General features: G+C 43.8%; 1 protein-coding gene across 1 annotated transcript; it reads left to right on the top strand.

Annotated features, from left to right (window-relative positions):
* Positions 1-3,463: 3,463 nt before the first annotated feature.
* PNP (purine nucleoside phosphorylase) lies at positions 3,464-12,717 on the top strand. Its single transcript, XM_066327739.1, has 6 exons — positions 3,464-3,486; positions 6,792-6,961; positions 7,237-7,340; positions 8,605-8,780; positions 11,381-11,571; positions 12,459-12,717. The coding sequence occupies exons 1-6, from the start codon at positions 3,464-3,466 to the stop codon at positions 12,674-12,676; spliced, it is 882 nt and encodes a 293-aa protein (XP_066183836.1). The 3' UTR covers positions 12,677-12,717.
* The last annotated feature ends 257 nt before the right edge of the window (positions 12,718-12,974 follow it).

Genomic DNA, 12,974 nt, shown 5'->3' with positions numbered 1-12,974 from the left:
ACCATGACAGGCTCTTTGAACGTCTGGTTTTCTGTTCCCCATGCCAACTCTTTGCTGCATTCACTGTGGTCAGAGGTCTCTTTCCTTTTGAAATATGATGAGCAGCATGCACACCACTCCAGGCAAATATTGCTAGAGATTGTTATTAAAATGATCTGTTGGGGAATAACTTGTCTGATATATAATTTGATTTTATTTACCTTTCTTGTGGCTAGTCACACTCCAGTGGCTGTCTGGCTAGCCAGTGTATGGACAATAATGATTTTCCTGAACAAAGCCTTTCCAAGTTGCTGCAAAATTCCTAAATAATTCTTGGCAGTAATTTTTTAATCAAATCTGGAATGTGTACTTTTGGTAATCGGCAGAAAAGCAAAATCTTTCCAAGCTTTAGCCATTTCACCTTCCTCCAAAACACTGAGGCCGAGTCCTGGCTTTTTTAGGTAGGAGAGAATTGAGAGAAATGCCCCCAGCTAGGTGAGCACTGCATCTATAAGGGCATGGTTATACCTGTAGTGCTTTGGGGGATACTTTCTTCTGGGCTAGGTGTCCCCACTGTGTGGACACTCTGTGAATATTTCTGCAGCTCTGTTCCCCTTCCCAAAAGAGTGATGTGCAGTACATGTGAGAAGACTGCAAGATAATTTGATACTGTGATAATGTCAGCACACAGGGAAGTGGAGACTTACCCTAAAGCATTAATTAAATGTTTTGATGAAATGCTTGCAAAATACTTCACGACGCTTCTTTAGATGGAAATTGCTGTAGGGATGTACAGCATTGTTAGAAAATGATTTCAGGTGATTGTATCTGCATCCTGTAGCAGTTGAAGTTCTCACTACAGAAGCAGGGCTTGAATGACAGCCAAGGCAGTAAAATCAGGATTATAGATACAAATTGCTGCAGACACATACAGACAGAGACAACTGAGATTCCTTCAGGACAGAAGACTCTCTATACTTTTTTTTCAGCATTATGCAATCTATTCAATACCTTCTTTTTCTAGATAAATCTGATTTGGAGTATTCCCTGCAGTCTAATTGGCATGAATGCCCTCAACGCTCAAATTAATTTTGTCCTAGTAGGGTGAACATTTATTTCGTACTTGTCCAGCCAATGCGGCATTACAGGTTAAAACTCAAGTAATTTCTGTTGCTGTTAAATAACAGACACTGCAGAAAGATAGATAAAATGGCCCCTTTTTGATAATCCTGTTTTCCATGTAAATCTAAACTAGGAAGGAGATTGTCTTAGATGAGAGCAAATTGGGAAGAGCTCTCAGGCTGTCTGATCTCTCTTGTCTGCTTTGCAAAAAAAGAATCAGATTAATGAATGTAATCAGATTAGGGCTGAAGAAGGGAACATATCTGGGGGGCATCAGAACTCTGCTGATACCAACAAACTATATGGAAAATCAACATTAAGGGCCTAACATTGCTCTGTAATTTGATTTAATGGCAGCAAGTAATGGGTTTCAAAGAAGTCCTGAGTAGTGGCAAGAGGAGCCTGGACTTCCAGAGGGCAGAAAGACTTGAGTGAGCTGGGAAGTGGCTCTATGACCCTGGGCTTGGGTGAATTGCTTGGAGTGATGGTGACTTGCAGAGTCCTTTGGCACACTGGCTCACAGGCAAGCAGTGTGGGCCCTCTTTGGGCACAGGGTTTGGTGCAGTTAAATCTACCTAAAACCATCTCTGCTCTCAGTCTGCTGTGCTTTGTACAGAAAAACAATGCTAGAAAAAGGAGGATATACCTAGAACAGGCAGAGGCAGAGATGACCAAGATTCAGAAGTACAAGAATGAGAATGACAAAAGAAGACATAGTTGATAAATGAGGGGAAACGTGGTAAAAACAGAGTTATAAAGAGGGCATAGAAGGGAAAATGATTTATAGATCCTTAATGCTGATTTTCCCACTGCCTCCAGCAAACCAACCAGAGTAAGATGCACCATGGCCGTGCAGCAATTAAGTGGCAGCACCCCACCTGCTTGTCTCTGTAGAACAGGCAATTTAAGCTTTCTAAGAGAAAGTAAGAAGGAAATGGAAGTGTGAACTTAAAGGAGAAAGGGAGAAGGTCAAACACTTGAGGGAAAGGCTCTCATTATGGTTCCTCTTCAGATCCATTTTCTATTTCTTCAGTGCCAACTGTATTTTTCAACAAATGAAACGGAATTGTATTTTTAAATTCTGCTGCTCATAGCAGACTCCCAGCCTGTGCTGGCTTTGCTGGGTTTCTGCTTTCCAGCATGAAGTATATCTCTCTCTAAAAATGCCCTGGTTTTTCTTGCTGCATTTATTACCTTGTTTGACTTTAAAGTTCTCAGAGACAGTTTTCTGGGGCAACAATGGTCTGTTTGATGTAAGGTCCTCAAGATCATAAAGGAAAGAGGAATGTAAGAAATATGAAATCCAAGATCTGAAATGAGTACTGCCCAGTTTTCTAAATTTTCCTTAATGTCTGGCTGATTTGTCTAAGAATTGAGAAGTTCTAGTTGAGGTTTTGTCCCTGCTTGGGATATTTATAAATTCTACCCCCATGTGTGCATTTTGGATCTATTAAGCTGTGAGTGCATATTGTAGATGTGGCTTTTCAGCTGGGGCGTGTAAGGTCTCTACTCATCACTGCTTTTCTTGAATTTTTTTGGCATTCAATTGTCTTGGAAACATCTCTGGCTCCGTAAAATGTGGTTCACATCAGTTGTTGGGATCAAACACTGATGCACAAACAGATCCATATGACAAGGTTGTTTTTATATTTGTTTTCATACACAGAAAAGCTAAAATTAAAGGGACAGATGGTGGGGTGTCTGTTTTCTTTCCTGTGTCTCCCATAATCTGCTGAACAGAGGTTCAGCATCTCTCAAAGAAGTATTTCCTTTTGGGAAGGGTGAGGCAATTAAATATGAACAAAAAACCCTGAGGGGCGCTAATGGGTCATCACCTCTGCTTGCTGTGAAAGAATGGGGAGGTGATGATGTGAGATATGGAAAGGTCTGGTGTCAGTGGTAGGTGGTACAGGTCATCTCGCAGAGTCTGCACAGTCCCAGGGGTTTGAATTGCACAGGAGCAGGTGACTCCAGCTGGTTCCCAGGTGACACAAGAGGTGCAGATCCAGGCAGATCCCTTGTCAGCCACTGAAAAGTTGTGTGCATGCGTGTGAAATTTCTAGGCTTAATCTGCATTACGGTGTGTGTGCATGCGTGTAAGCTTTCTGCAGAGCTCTAGAGCATGTGTGTCATGTGGGGTGAGGCCAGAAAAGCAGATGTCCTGACCATGCCACTCCTACTCGGGGATTAGAGATGCTCAGGGGACAGCAGAGGGAAGCTGGGACACACCTCCCTGACTCACTGCCGGAGACAGCAGCAGCTTCTGCAGGTTCAATAGGCCTCTGCTCTTTAGTCAAATAAAACCCTGCAGCTGCACTTCCAGCAACCATCCCCTTCTTTTGGTTAACCAGAGAGGAGGAGGATGGCCTATGCTGAGGAAGACAGGTAAGGTGCTGTGAAATAGGGGATGCACAGACATCCAAGCTGGATGGGGCTAACAAAATTACATCGTTTTTCCTCACCTTGTTTTCTTTCTACTGGGCACTCAATAAATGTCAGACAAAGGCTGCTCAGAAGTAAACATCTTATTATTGGAGAGGAATCTGGCCATCTGCCTGTGCAGGTGCTGGTATTATGAAATATGGCAGCAAGTAGGTGACCTTGGGAGAGGTTATGGGCCAGAAGAGGCAAATATCTCCTGTGGAGAGGCACAGACTGTGAATACGTATGGCTGTGTGCCCCCAAACATAATGCTTTAGCTGTTTGTTGGGATATGTCTGCTTTTTCACATGGATTTGCTTTCAGCCAGTTTAGAAGCACAGTAAGGGTGGGGTTTTTTCATGCCATAGAAGATCTGTCACCAGTGACAGTCCTGTGTTTTGCAACAGATGCGTTTCTCCAGTGGATGACAGCAATCACAATAAAGGGGATTGTGTTTTCAGCTGATCCTGTGATTTAATCCAAAGCGATGCTACCGAGCACTATTATTAGGTGTGCATTGTTAGAGCAGCTAGAGGGGCCTTTGTGCTACATGTATTAATTCAAGCTGTCAAAAAGCTTGCACAGGCCTTGTGCTCCTGCAGTTCTAGGCCGAACACTCTGTTTGGTGACCCATAGGTCAAACTCCCCCTTTGCTCCTGCTGAGCAGGTATCTCCCTTGCATTCAGAATTTATCAGTACTTGCCAGTCCCTTTGATGTCATCCGGAAGGTTTCTGAAAGCTAAATACTGCAAGCAGATTAATTTTGGCATCGCTGTGCTCTCAGCACTGGGGACAGCTCTGATGTGCCCAAAGCCTTTGGGATGGACAGGGCTCTGCCAGGCCCCTGTGCACTTGCTGGAGCTCCTTTCAGGCAAGGAAACATATGCAGAACTAGTGATTTACTTCTTTAGTTAAGAAGTATTTTAATATCTTCTGTTTAATGGAAAAAACTTTCACTGTAACTTGGCATAGCTCAGTCAGTTCTGATGTCTTCAGCAGACATTGAATGGGTTCCATCCCACATTCCTAGAATTTCTGAGGATATAGGAATAATATCCATTCTTTAATGTTATTTTGCAATGGTTTATGCACTTTTTGAAAAAAAAAAATGAAGCAAGCAGTATTATGATCACGAGGAAGAGCAGACCCTGGCGACCTTGTTCTTTCCTCATGCTTGCTACAGGTATGTCAAAAGCTTGGGTATTACATATAAATTCTCTTGATTCCCTTGAATTTCCAAACAAGGATTACAGTTATTCAACAGAGGAATTGGGGGAAATTGTTCGTTAATGTATGTAAAGCACTTTTAAAGCTTTTGTCTGGGAGCAAGTGATAACGTAGTCAAGTGTAGTCTTTATTAATGTCACTTTCACAGCTCCTGCTTATTTCAGGAGCTCACGATACACTTAGAAAATTCAGAATGTGATGGTAAATAAACTCTCATTTTCAAACTTTTCCTTTGAAAAGTACTTAGCTAAATATGACTCTTCATTTTTACCTATGTGTATGGAAGTTATTTCTTCCCATTGGATTGCAGGTTTATGACATTTTTTGATATTTTTGATGTCACAGTTTGTAACTAGGACTGTATTTGATGCATCATATGCTGGATAAGACTTACAGTAGTAACTAGACAGCTCAGAGATTAAATGCTTACAGGAAACCTGTGCAATAACTACTGACCCTGTCAGTATAAAGAAAGAAAAAGCATAGAATTGAGAACTTTGTTTCAATATCTGGTACTTTAGCTGGAGGAACCAGTTGGACACAGACATTCAAATCCTTTTAGTGGCCTGAGACCTCCTCGGGTGAGGAGCACCACTGTGAAAGTTTTTCTGTCTGTCCTCTAAGACTGCTGAGAGCAGCATCACAGCATTACTAAGGTTTACAGCTCTTGAAACAAAAGACTTGATAAAAAAGAACCAAAAGAAACATTCTTGGACAGACAGTGACTGCTTATCACCACCTGCAGTCAATTTGACTTCACCTGCAGCCTCACAGTATCTGATTTTCTCACCTCTCAATGATCAGATCAACTTTTCATAGAGAGAACCGCTGCCCCTGCCTGTGTTGGTTCTCTCCACGACCCAGTCCTCTTCCATGTACAATCATTAGTTTTACTCATCAATGGTAATAATTGAGTTGCCTCCAAGAAGGGCTATTAGTACCCCTGCTTTTGAGGATAGCTTGCCATCAACCTTGATATTAACTTTCAGAAAGTATCTGCATTGTCCTATTGGAAACAGGATTATAGGATTATTTTGCTATTGATTGTGTTTCAAAACTGTGATTAAGGCATCTGAATACTGGCCCAGGAGGTTAAAAGTTGAATGCTTCTCCCTTCCCATGAGACAGATACAAAACAGGCACTGTAATGCCAACTTCTGTCCCACCTTCAGGCAATGGGGCTCCCTGCTGGATAAGACTTTTAACCAAGGTATTTGCTGAGTCCCTCTCTTGAATCAGTCTATGATCTGGAGCCCGGATTCCTGGTTTTCACTTGTTTTGATGGAGACTGATGTCATTGGGCCTCTTGGCTATGTCTGGACTGCAGGTGTGATCCCATGCCCACTCTGTGGGAGAGAAGAGGCTGAGTAAGATCTCCATGTTTATTCTTCTGTACTGAAGGCACGAGGTATGAAGAAGGTAGGTGGGTGTCTGACATGTGGTACCAGCCTGGATGGAAGTAGTGGGAGCTGATGGCAGTCAACACTTACAGAGATCGGCTTCTTCATCTCCGTAGATGATGCTTGACTCATGTCTCAGAAGTTTACCTGAATCTTTACCTACTGCAGATGACAGTGTCTGCTCCTTCAATCAGCACAGCATTCCAGCTGTGTTGTTTGGGTGTCTTCAGAGCTCCACACTTGGATTTCCCCATCACAGGCTGGACATTCCCATGCACACTCATATAGGTTGGAATTTCTCAGTCTAACTGTGCTTTTGCCTTTCTTCAGTAACTCAGGAGACACCAGAGCCCATCAGAAGCAGGAGTGGTTATGCCTTGTGACATTTCTGTGATCTAGGTATCATTAGCCATTCTTCATCTACAGAATGAAACCAGCCAAGGGAATTCAAATGATTTCCCTGTAGTCAGGGGTAAAATACATGAGATTAAAAGTGATACATCTTCAATAATAGCAGTGAAGCTCCTATTATTATAGTCTTAATGAAATTTCTTCTTCTCTGCTCCTTTCCAGGACTTTTATCCTTTGAAGCTTGTTCTTTGAACGAGCTGACAGTCTCACTGACCTGTTCTCCTCCTGCAGAAACAGCTACGAGGTGTATAAGGAAACAGCAGACTGGTTGCGTGCCCGTGCTGCCCAGCGGCCCAGGATCGCCATCATCTGCGGCTCTGGGCTGGGAGGTCTGGCTGATGTGCTGGATAACAAGACAGTCTTCCAGTACGAGGACATCCCTCACTTCCCACAGAGCACGGGTGAGCACAGCCCGGGCCATCAGTGCCCCACCCACCAGCAGCCTCACACAGGGATCACTCAAGTCTGCAAAACAGTCCCACACTGGTGACATGTGTGTTCACAGTAAAAAAACCACATAAATGTCATAGCACAGAAATATGTATTTATTTATTTGATTTCCAGCTCCTGCTTTTGCAGTGCTTGGCCCTGCAGAAAAGCAGAAATCATCAGCTAACAGATGACCCTAAAGTCGAAGTCCTTGAGACCTGTAACTGATGTGACACTTGATTTTCAGTGGCAGGGCACGTTGGCAGACTGGTGTTTGGGGAGCTGAATGGACAGCCCTGCGTGTGCATGCAGGGACGTTTCCACTCTTATGAAGGCTACTCTTTCAGCACGGTGAGTTCTCCTAAAGGAAGATATTCACAGAGAGGAGATGTGTTGTAAAAGCTGCAGAAGTGACTGCTTGCCTTGCTATCTAGCTGCAGGATGTTAGCTCTTGTAATGAACTTACATTGCTCTTGAAATGAGTCTTAGATTTCAGATCTTCCCTTCCCACCAAAAAAAAAAAAAAAAAAAAATTGGGAGTTCAAAGCAAAGGGTGGATGGCTTCTGCTGGGTGAAGGTGATGCTGCACAGCTACACAAATTGACTGACCCTGCTACTCTCACAGTGAGAAATAGTTTATCATAGAAGGCAGATTAATTTACATGCTTTAACTTAGTCCATTTAATCATGATTTAAATCAGCAACTAGAAAACTTTGATAAGAATAATCTATTTTAATCTTCTTTTGCATTTGTATAGTTTACAGCTTTTTTCCCCCTAGAAAAAGTTCCCAGAGTACTGCAAGATGCTATGACCTCTCAGCTAACATACTGGAATGTGTGGAGATTTATGTTACCTACCGTGCACATATGTACTTTTCTGCTAGAAAACAACAATTATATTTATTTATTGGCTCTTTTTTTTATTTGGATAGCTCTGAGATTTTTCTTTTTACATTGAAGTTGTTTGTTTGCATTTGGATATAAACTGTAATTTTTGGCACCACTCAGCTTCTTATAGAGAAATAACTATTTTAAAATCACTCAGTACAAAACTAGCTTTATCAAAATATGTCTGTCTATTAAAATTAACTAATTTCTTGAAGAAGTGGTGTCCATTATTAGGAATTTTTTTGCTCGCAGTAGCATTTGATAGCAGGTATCATCCAAATTCCTTTGTGACTCCTCAAAATCAAACTTCTTAAATTTTTTTTCTCCAGCTCCCAATTGTTCCTTAACTTTGGATTACTCTCCAAGTCCCTGTGCATAAGTAGTTACTTCAATCAGCACAGTGGTTTGATCTCTGCAAGACCTTGGCAGGGAGCAAAAACTATCTGCATGTTCTTTCTGTATCACCTTTATTTGACCTTAGTGCAACTGTAGGAAGTGTGGTCTTGGATTTTAATGCAAGATTTTGTTTCATTGCAAGATAACATTTAATTTGTTTAAAAAGCATTAACCTTCTATTTAAATTTGAGGAATGTGTAAAATTGAAGAAGGTTGTTTTGTCTCCATATGTAGACTTTTTGCATCCACAGTTGTGATATTACAAATGTAGCAGGGGTGGATCTCTGCTGACTGTGATACTCATTGCAAAAATGCTTTTGGTTCTTGCAGGTCACCTTTCCCATCAGGGTGTTTTTCCTCCTGGGGGTGGAGATCTTGATTGTCACAAATGCTGCTGGAGGACTGAATCCCCACTTCCAAGTGGGGGACATCATGTTCATAAGGGATCACATCAGCTTGTTTGGCTTGGGAGGGCAGAATCCCCTGCGTGGACCAAACGATGAGAGGTAAGTAAGAATGCATCAGGTCCATGCTACCAATTAATCCTTTCTTCCTTCAGCCATGGGCTGGGACTGCCAGTTGTGCCTACTGACAAATATTTACTAAGAGGTAGAGTTTGGCTCCAGGTAACCACAAGGGAAGAGTTACAGCAGTAGCTGTGTGTGCTGTGCCACCTGCCCTGCCTCCCCTTTGCTGTTGCTTACTTTTACAAACCTACAAGGAGTTTACACACAAACCCCCAGAAGGTTTTGTTTTGTACAAATAGGTTTCTGATCCTTCTCCTGACATGACCAGCTGTACCATCTGCTAAAGACACCCACTGCTTCTCCTCTTATCAGCCTCTCTCTCTGTTGGTTCCTCTTAACTGAGCAATCAGTGAACTGTGCTGTCTCCAGCCTGGGTTTAGTAACAGCCATTTCTGGTGTGATGGAATGGCTACAGCAGAGGCCAGGCAGTAAGTGGAGGGCAGAGAAAAGATGAAACCTCCAAATTTCCTGATCACCACTGCTCTATCCAGGTCTTTAAACTGGGGTGCCTTTGTATTCATGAAGGCATTGCTCTGATGAGAGGTGGTTGTCTTGGCAGCTTCTTCAGGGACCTGAGATCTACAAGAGCAACCTGCTGCTGGCTGAACTAGGAAATCAGGTTTCCTGTACTGGCTGTGTAGCAGGATCTTTACCTTATGGAGAGTGCAGAGAGGAGCCTCTAACATATCCTCGTCCCTGAGCTGCAGTTGCCACCAGATTTGGATTTGCTTTGAGTAGGATGCTGGACTAGATGGCCTCAAGGTCCCTTCCAAAATGAATTTATGATCCCCAAATCCTTCCAAGACACCATCAGACTGGTAAGGTGGAAGGCCCATCTTGAAAAATGGATGGGTCTGCAGGGCAGGCATCTGGATTGTCCTCAGATCTTTCCAGAGAGAAAGTTCTGCTGAGAGTAAGGTGGCCTGCCTGGTTTTCAGTTAGTTCCTTCCTGATGTGAGAGCAGACCTGGCTTTTGCTTCTGAAAGAATCTGGAAGGTGCTGGCAGCTCCCTCAGGAGAAACAATTACTGTGCTGTGATTCCATGGCAAGAGGATAGTACCCATCTGAAGTGGAACATCTTTAGATTTTTGTATATATTGCCGTGGGTTGGAGGAAAGTGATCAAAAGCAGGGAAGCCACATGGAGTGTTTAAAGCTCTCTGGACTTGCATAATTGCTCTGCAACAGGAGGAGAAACTCCAATCAAACAACTGCATCTGGATAATTTTCAAAGGCAGCATAGCTGCCTCATTGCCTCCAAAAAGCAGCTTCTTGGTGAAGACTGCAGTGCTCTGGGAGGTGACTTTTGTACTGCTGACCAAGGCATCAAAATGGGCAAAAGGTCTTTATGAATCAGGTTTCAAAGTATTGCAGAGATTTAGCTGAGCAAACTCCTAAAATTCAGTTCAGCTGAGCTACCAGGAAGGATTTATCTAAGCACAACAGAGCAAAACTAGAGGCAATGAAGTGATGTGGAAATAATATTTTTTTAATAAATTAGAGATTGGGCTTCTGCATTGCTGGCCATCCTTCAGAAAAGGGAAGCAATTTTCATGGTGATGAATACTTATTGCTTTAGACCAGAAGGGAAAGTTTGTTTTTATTTATATAATATTTAGTGTTCATAAAAACAAAATAAGCCACCTACTGCCCTAAGCATTGAGCTGGAAGAACATGTAAACAAGCAGAAGCTTTAATAGCATAAATGTGGGACCTGGTCCACTCCTACTGAACTGCATTGGTGAACATGGCTGGGAGTTTATTTTCCAGGTTTCCTCCATGGCAGCATAACAATCTTTGCCATCTACTTCTGCTCTCCTTGAGTCAAGAGCAGAATTCACTCCATCAGGAGCAGGACTGGGCTGCTGTTTTGAGACCTAAAGCAAGAGACCCAGTCTTGAAGCAGAAGATGAAAGCAACCTAAAATATGGCCCTGGAGCTCCAAGATGTAAAGTAGCTGCCTGCTGTGATGGGCCTTAGTGTAGAGACTTATGCTCCATCAGATCCGGCTAAAACACCACTCAGGGACAGCCTGAGGGGCTCTGTGCCTCAGGGAGCCCAAAGAGCAGCAACTGTCTGGTGGGGAATGTTTAAAAGTCTTTATGAGCAGTTACTGGGGAGAGACACAAGAGGCCATCATTTCTTGCTAGAGACAGAAGGCCTTGAAATACCATTCCAGAAGGGTTCCTGCAGTAGGGAAGTAGTGCCAGACCTTTCAAGAGCCATAACCTCTGTGTGCTGACAGTCTTAGGTGATTAGATCTAGCAGGAATTTCATGCCCAGGAAGGTGCTCCATTCCTGGAAACTTTCAAGGTCAGGTAGGACAGGACTCTGAGCAACCTGATCTAGCTGAAGGTGACCCTGCTCACTGCATGGGTTTTGATGAGATGGCTTTGAAGGTCCCTTCCAACCCAATCCATGACTGATGGCAGAATTACCTGATGATAAGATAGGAATGAGAGAAACTACATCCATGGCAGGTCAGCCCTTAACACCTTCCTTTTCTCCAAAGAATGACCATCCCTGGACTCTGACGGAGGGAGCAGTAGCCCTATGGCTGTGTCCTTTACTGCCTTTCAGGTTTGGAGTGAGGTTTCCCTGCATGTCAGATGCTTATGAACAAGACCTTCGTGGCCTGGCAATGGAGAGTGCACAGGAGCTGGGGTTCCTGAGCTTCACCAGGGAAGGAGTGTACTGCCTGTTGTCTGGGCCCTGCTATGAGACCGTGGCGGAGTGCCGCCTGCTGCAGGCGCTGGGAGCTGATGCTGTGGGTGAGCTGCCAGGATGGGCTGCCAGGGCTCACTGGGCACGTGCATTGAACAGTTAATTCTGCTCAAGGCTGACTTGCTTCAGTCTTTGACTCTTTAAGTCTCCTGGGGCTGGAGAAATGAGCTCTGTGTATTTCTGCTTCATCCTGCAGTGGCTTAGTGCAGCTCTGGGAGGATCTGCAGAAAGTCCCTGTGCTTACTGCTGCGCAGGACAGGGATCTCAGCACAACTTTGTGTTTATTTCCCAAACACAAAATCTCTCATGCTCAGATGGCTCCACTTCAGGAGGGCTGAGAGAGGCACAATAAAAGTGATGTCTTTTTCTAGTATTTTTCTTCTAATTCTGACACTGTAAAGATTTTCACTGTGCTTTTTCTTTACAACCTTCCCAACTATGTACAAGAAAACTAAGTGCCATGATCCATATGATTCCTCCAGCTATGATTCCTTCCATGACCCCTGCTTCATGGAAGTCTGTTCATTAATACCTGCAGATTCCTCCTTGTTGAGAGGAAAGGAGCTCAGCTCCCCTCAAAGCCATTTTTATTTGCAATAGCTTTTTCAGCCAAGGAAGAGCCAAGTGACACAGCACATCAGTACCTCCTTAGCAAGTCTGCAAGCAGACTGACACATCTTGAGGAGGGAGCTTGGTGGCACAAGGATCAAATGCAGGAGGTTTATTGTGCTGAGCAGAGTTGTACCTGTAATGCTGCAGCTATTTGAGCCTTGCACATATCACAGCCCTTAACTATTACAGAGTTCAGACACAAACCTGGGGGGAATGAGACAAGGGTGTGTGCTTGGAGGTAGGATCGTGGTTTGCAGCCTTGGAGAGATCTTGTTTTGGTGTAAATCCTGATTCATTCTGGTTCTTTCCTCTCCTACTGCAGGCATGAGCACTGTCCCAGAGGTAATTGTAGCCAGGCATTGCGGCCTCCGAGTCCTGGGGATCTCCCTCATCACCAACAAAGTGGTGATGAGCTACAACAGCCAAGAGAAGGCCAACCACGAGGAAGTGCTGCGCATCTCGGTGGTCCGGGCTGAAGCCCTGCAGAAACTGGTCACACACCTCCTGGGGAAGCTGGGGGAAAGCACAAATTCTCCATGACCTCCAGCCATTAATCCTTCATATCATAATGTGTGTGAACACTACCAAGTGTTGGGGGAGAGCTTTTGGTGGGACTGTCCCCTTCTCTCCTGATTTTAAATAGACATTTTGATCTTTGTGCTTTATCTGATGGGGTGCAGAGGTTTGCTTTGAATTTTGCAAAATGATCCCCTTGTTAGTAGCCAGTGACCAAAACAGCTTACTGGCACTTCAACACTCTGGCACATTCCCAAGCCCCAGCGTCAGCAGAGCCCCCAGTACTGTGACCTCCAGCTGTGTCTCTTGGGGCACCCTCCTG

This window comes from Sylvia atricapilla, chromosome 12, assembly GCF_009819655.1.
Source record: "Sylvia atricapilla isolate bSylAtr1 chromosome 12, bSylAtr1.pri, whole genome shotgun sequence".
NCBI classification, from domain to species: Eukaryota; Metazoa; Chordata; class Aves; order Passeriformes; family Sylviidae; genus Sylvia; species Sylvia atricapilla.
The sequence above is the reverse complement of the archived record's forward strand: the minus strand, read 5'-3'. Positions and strand labels throughout refer to the sequence as shown.

Coding starts and splice junctions, on each gene's coding strand:
- PNP (XM_066327739.1), top strand. CDS start 3,464: ATGGCCTATGCTGAGGAAGACAG. Junction 3,487..6,791: donor GCCTATGCTGAGGAAGACAG/GTAAGGTGCTGT, acceptor CTCCTCCTGCAG/AAACAGCTACGAGGTGTATA. Junction 11,572..12,458: donor GCTGGGAGCTGATGCTGTGG/GTGAGCTGCCAG, acceptor CTCCTACTGCAG/GCATGAGCACTGTCCCAGAG.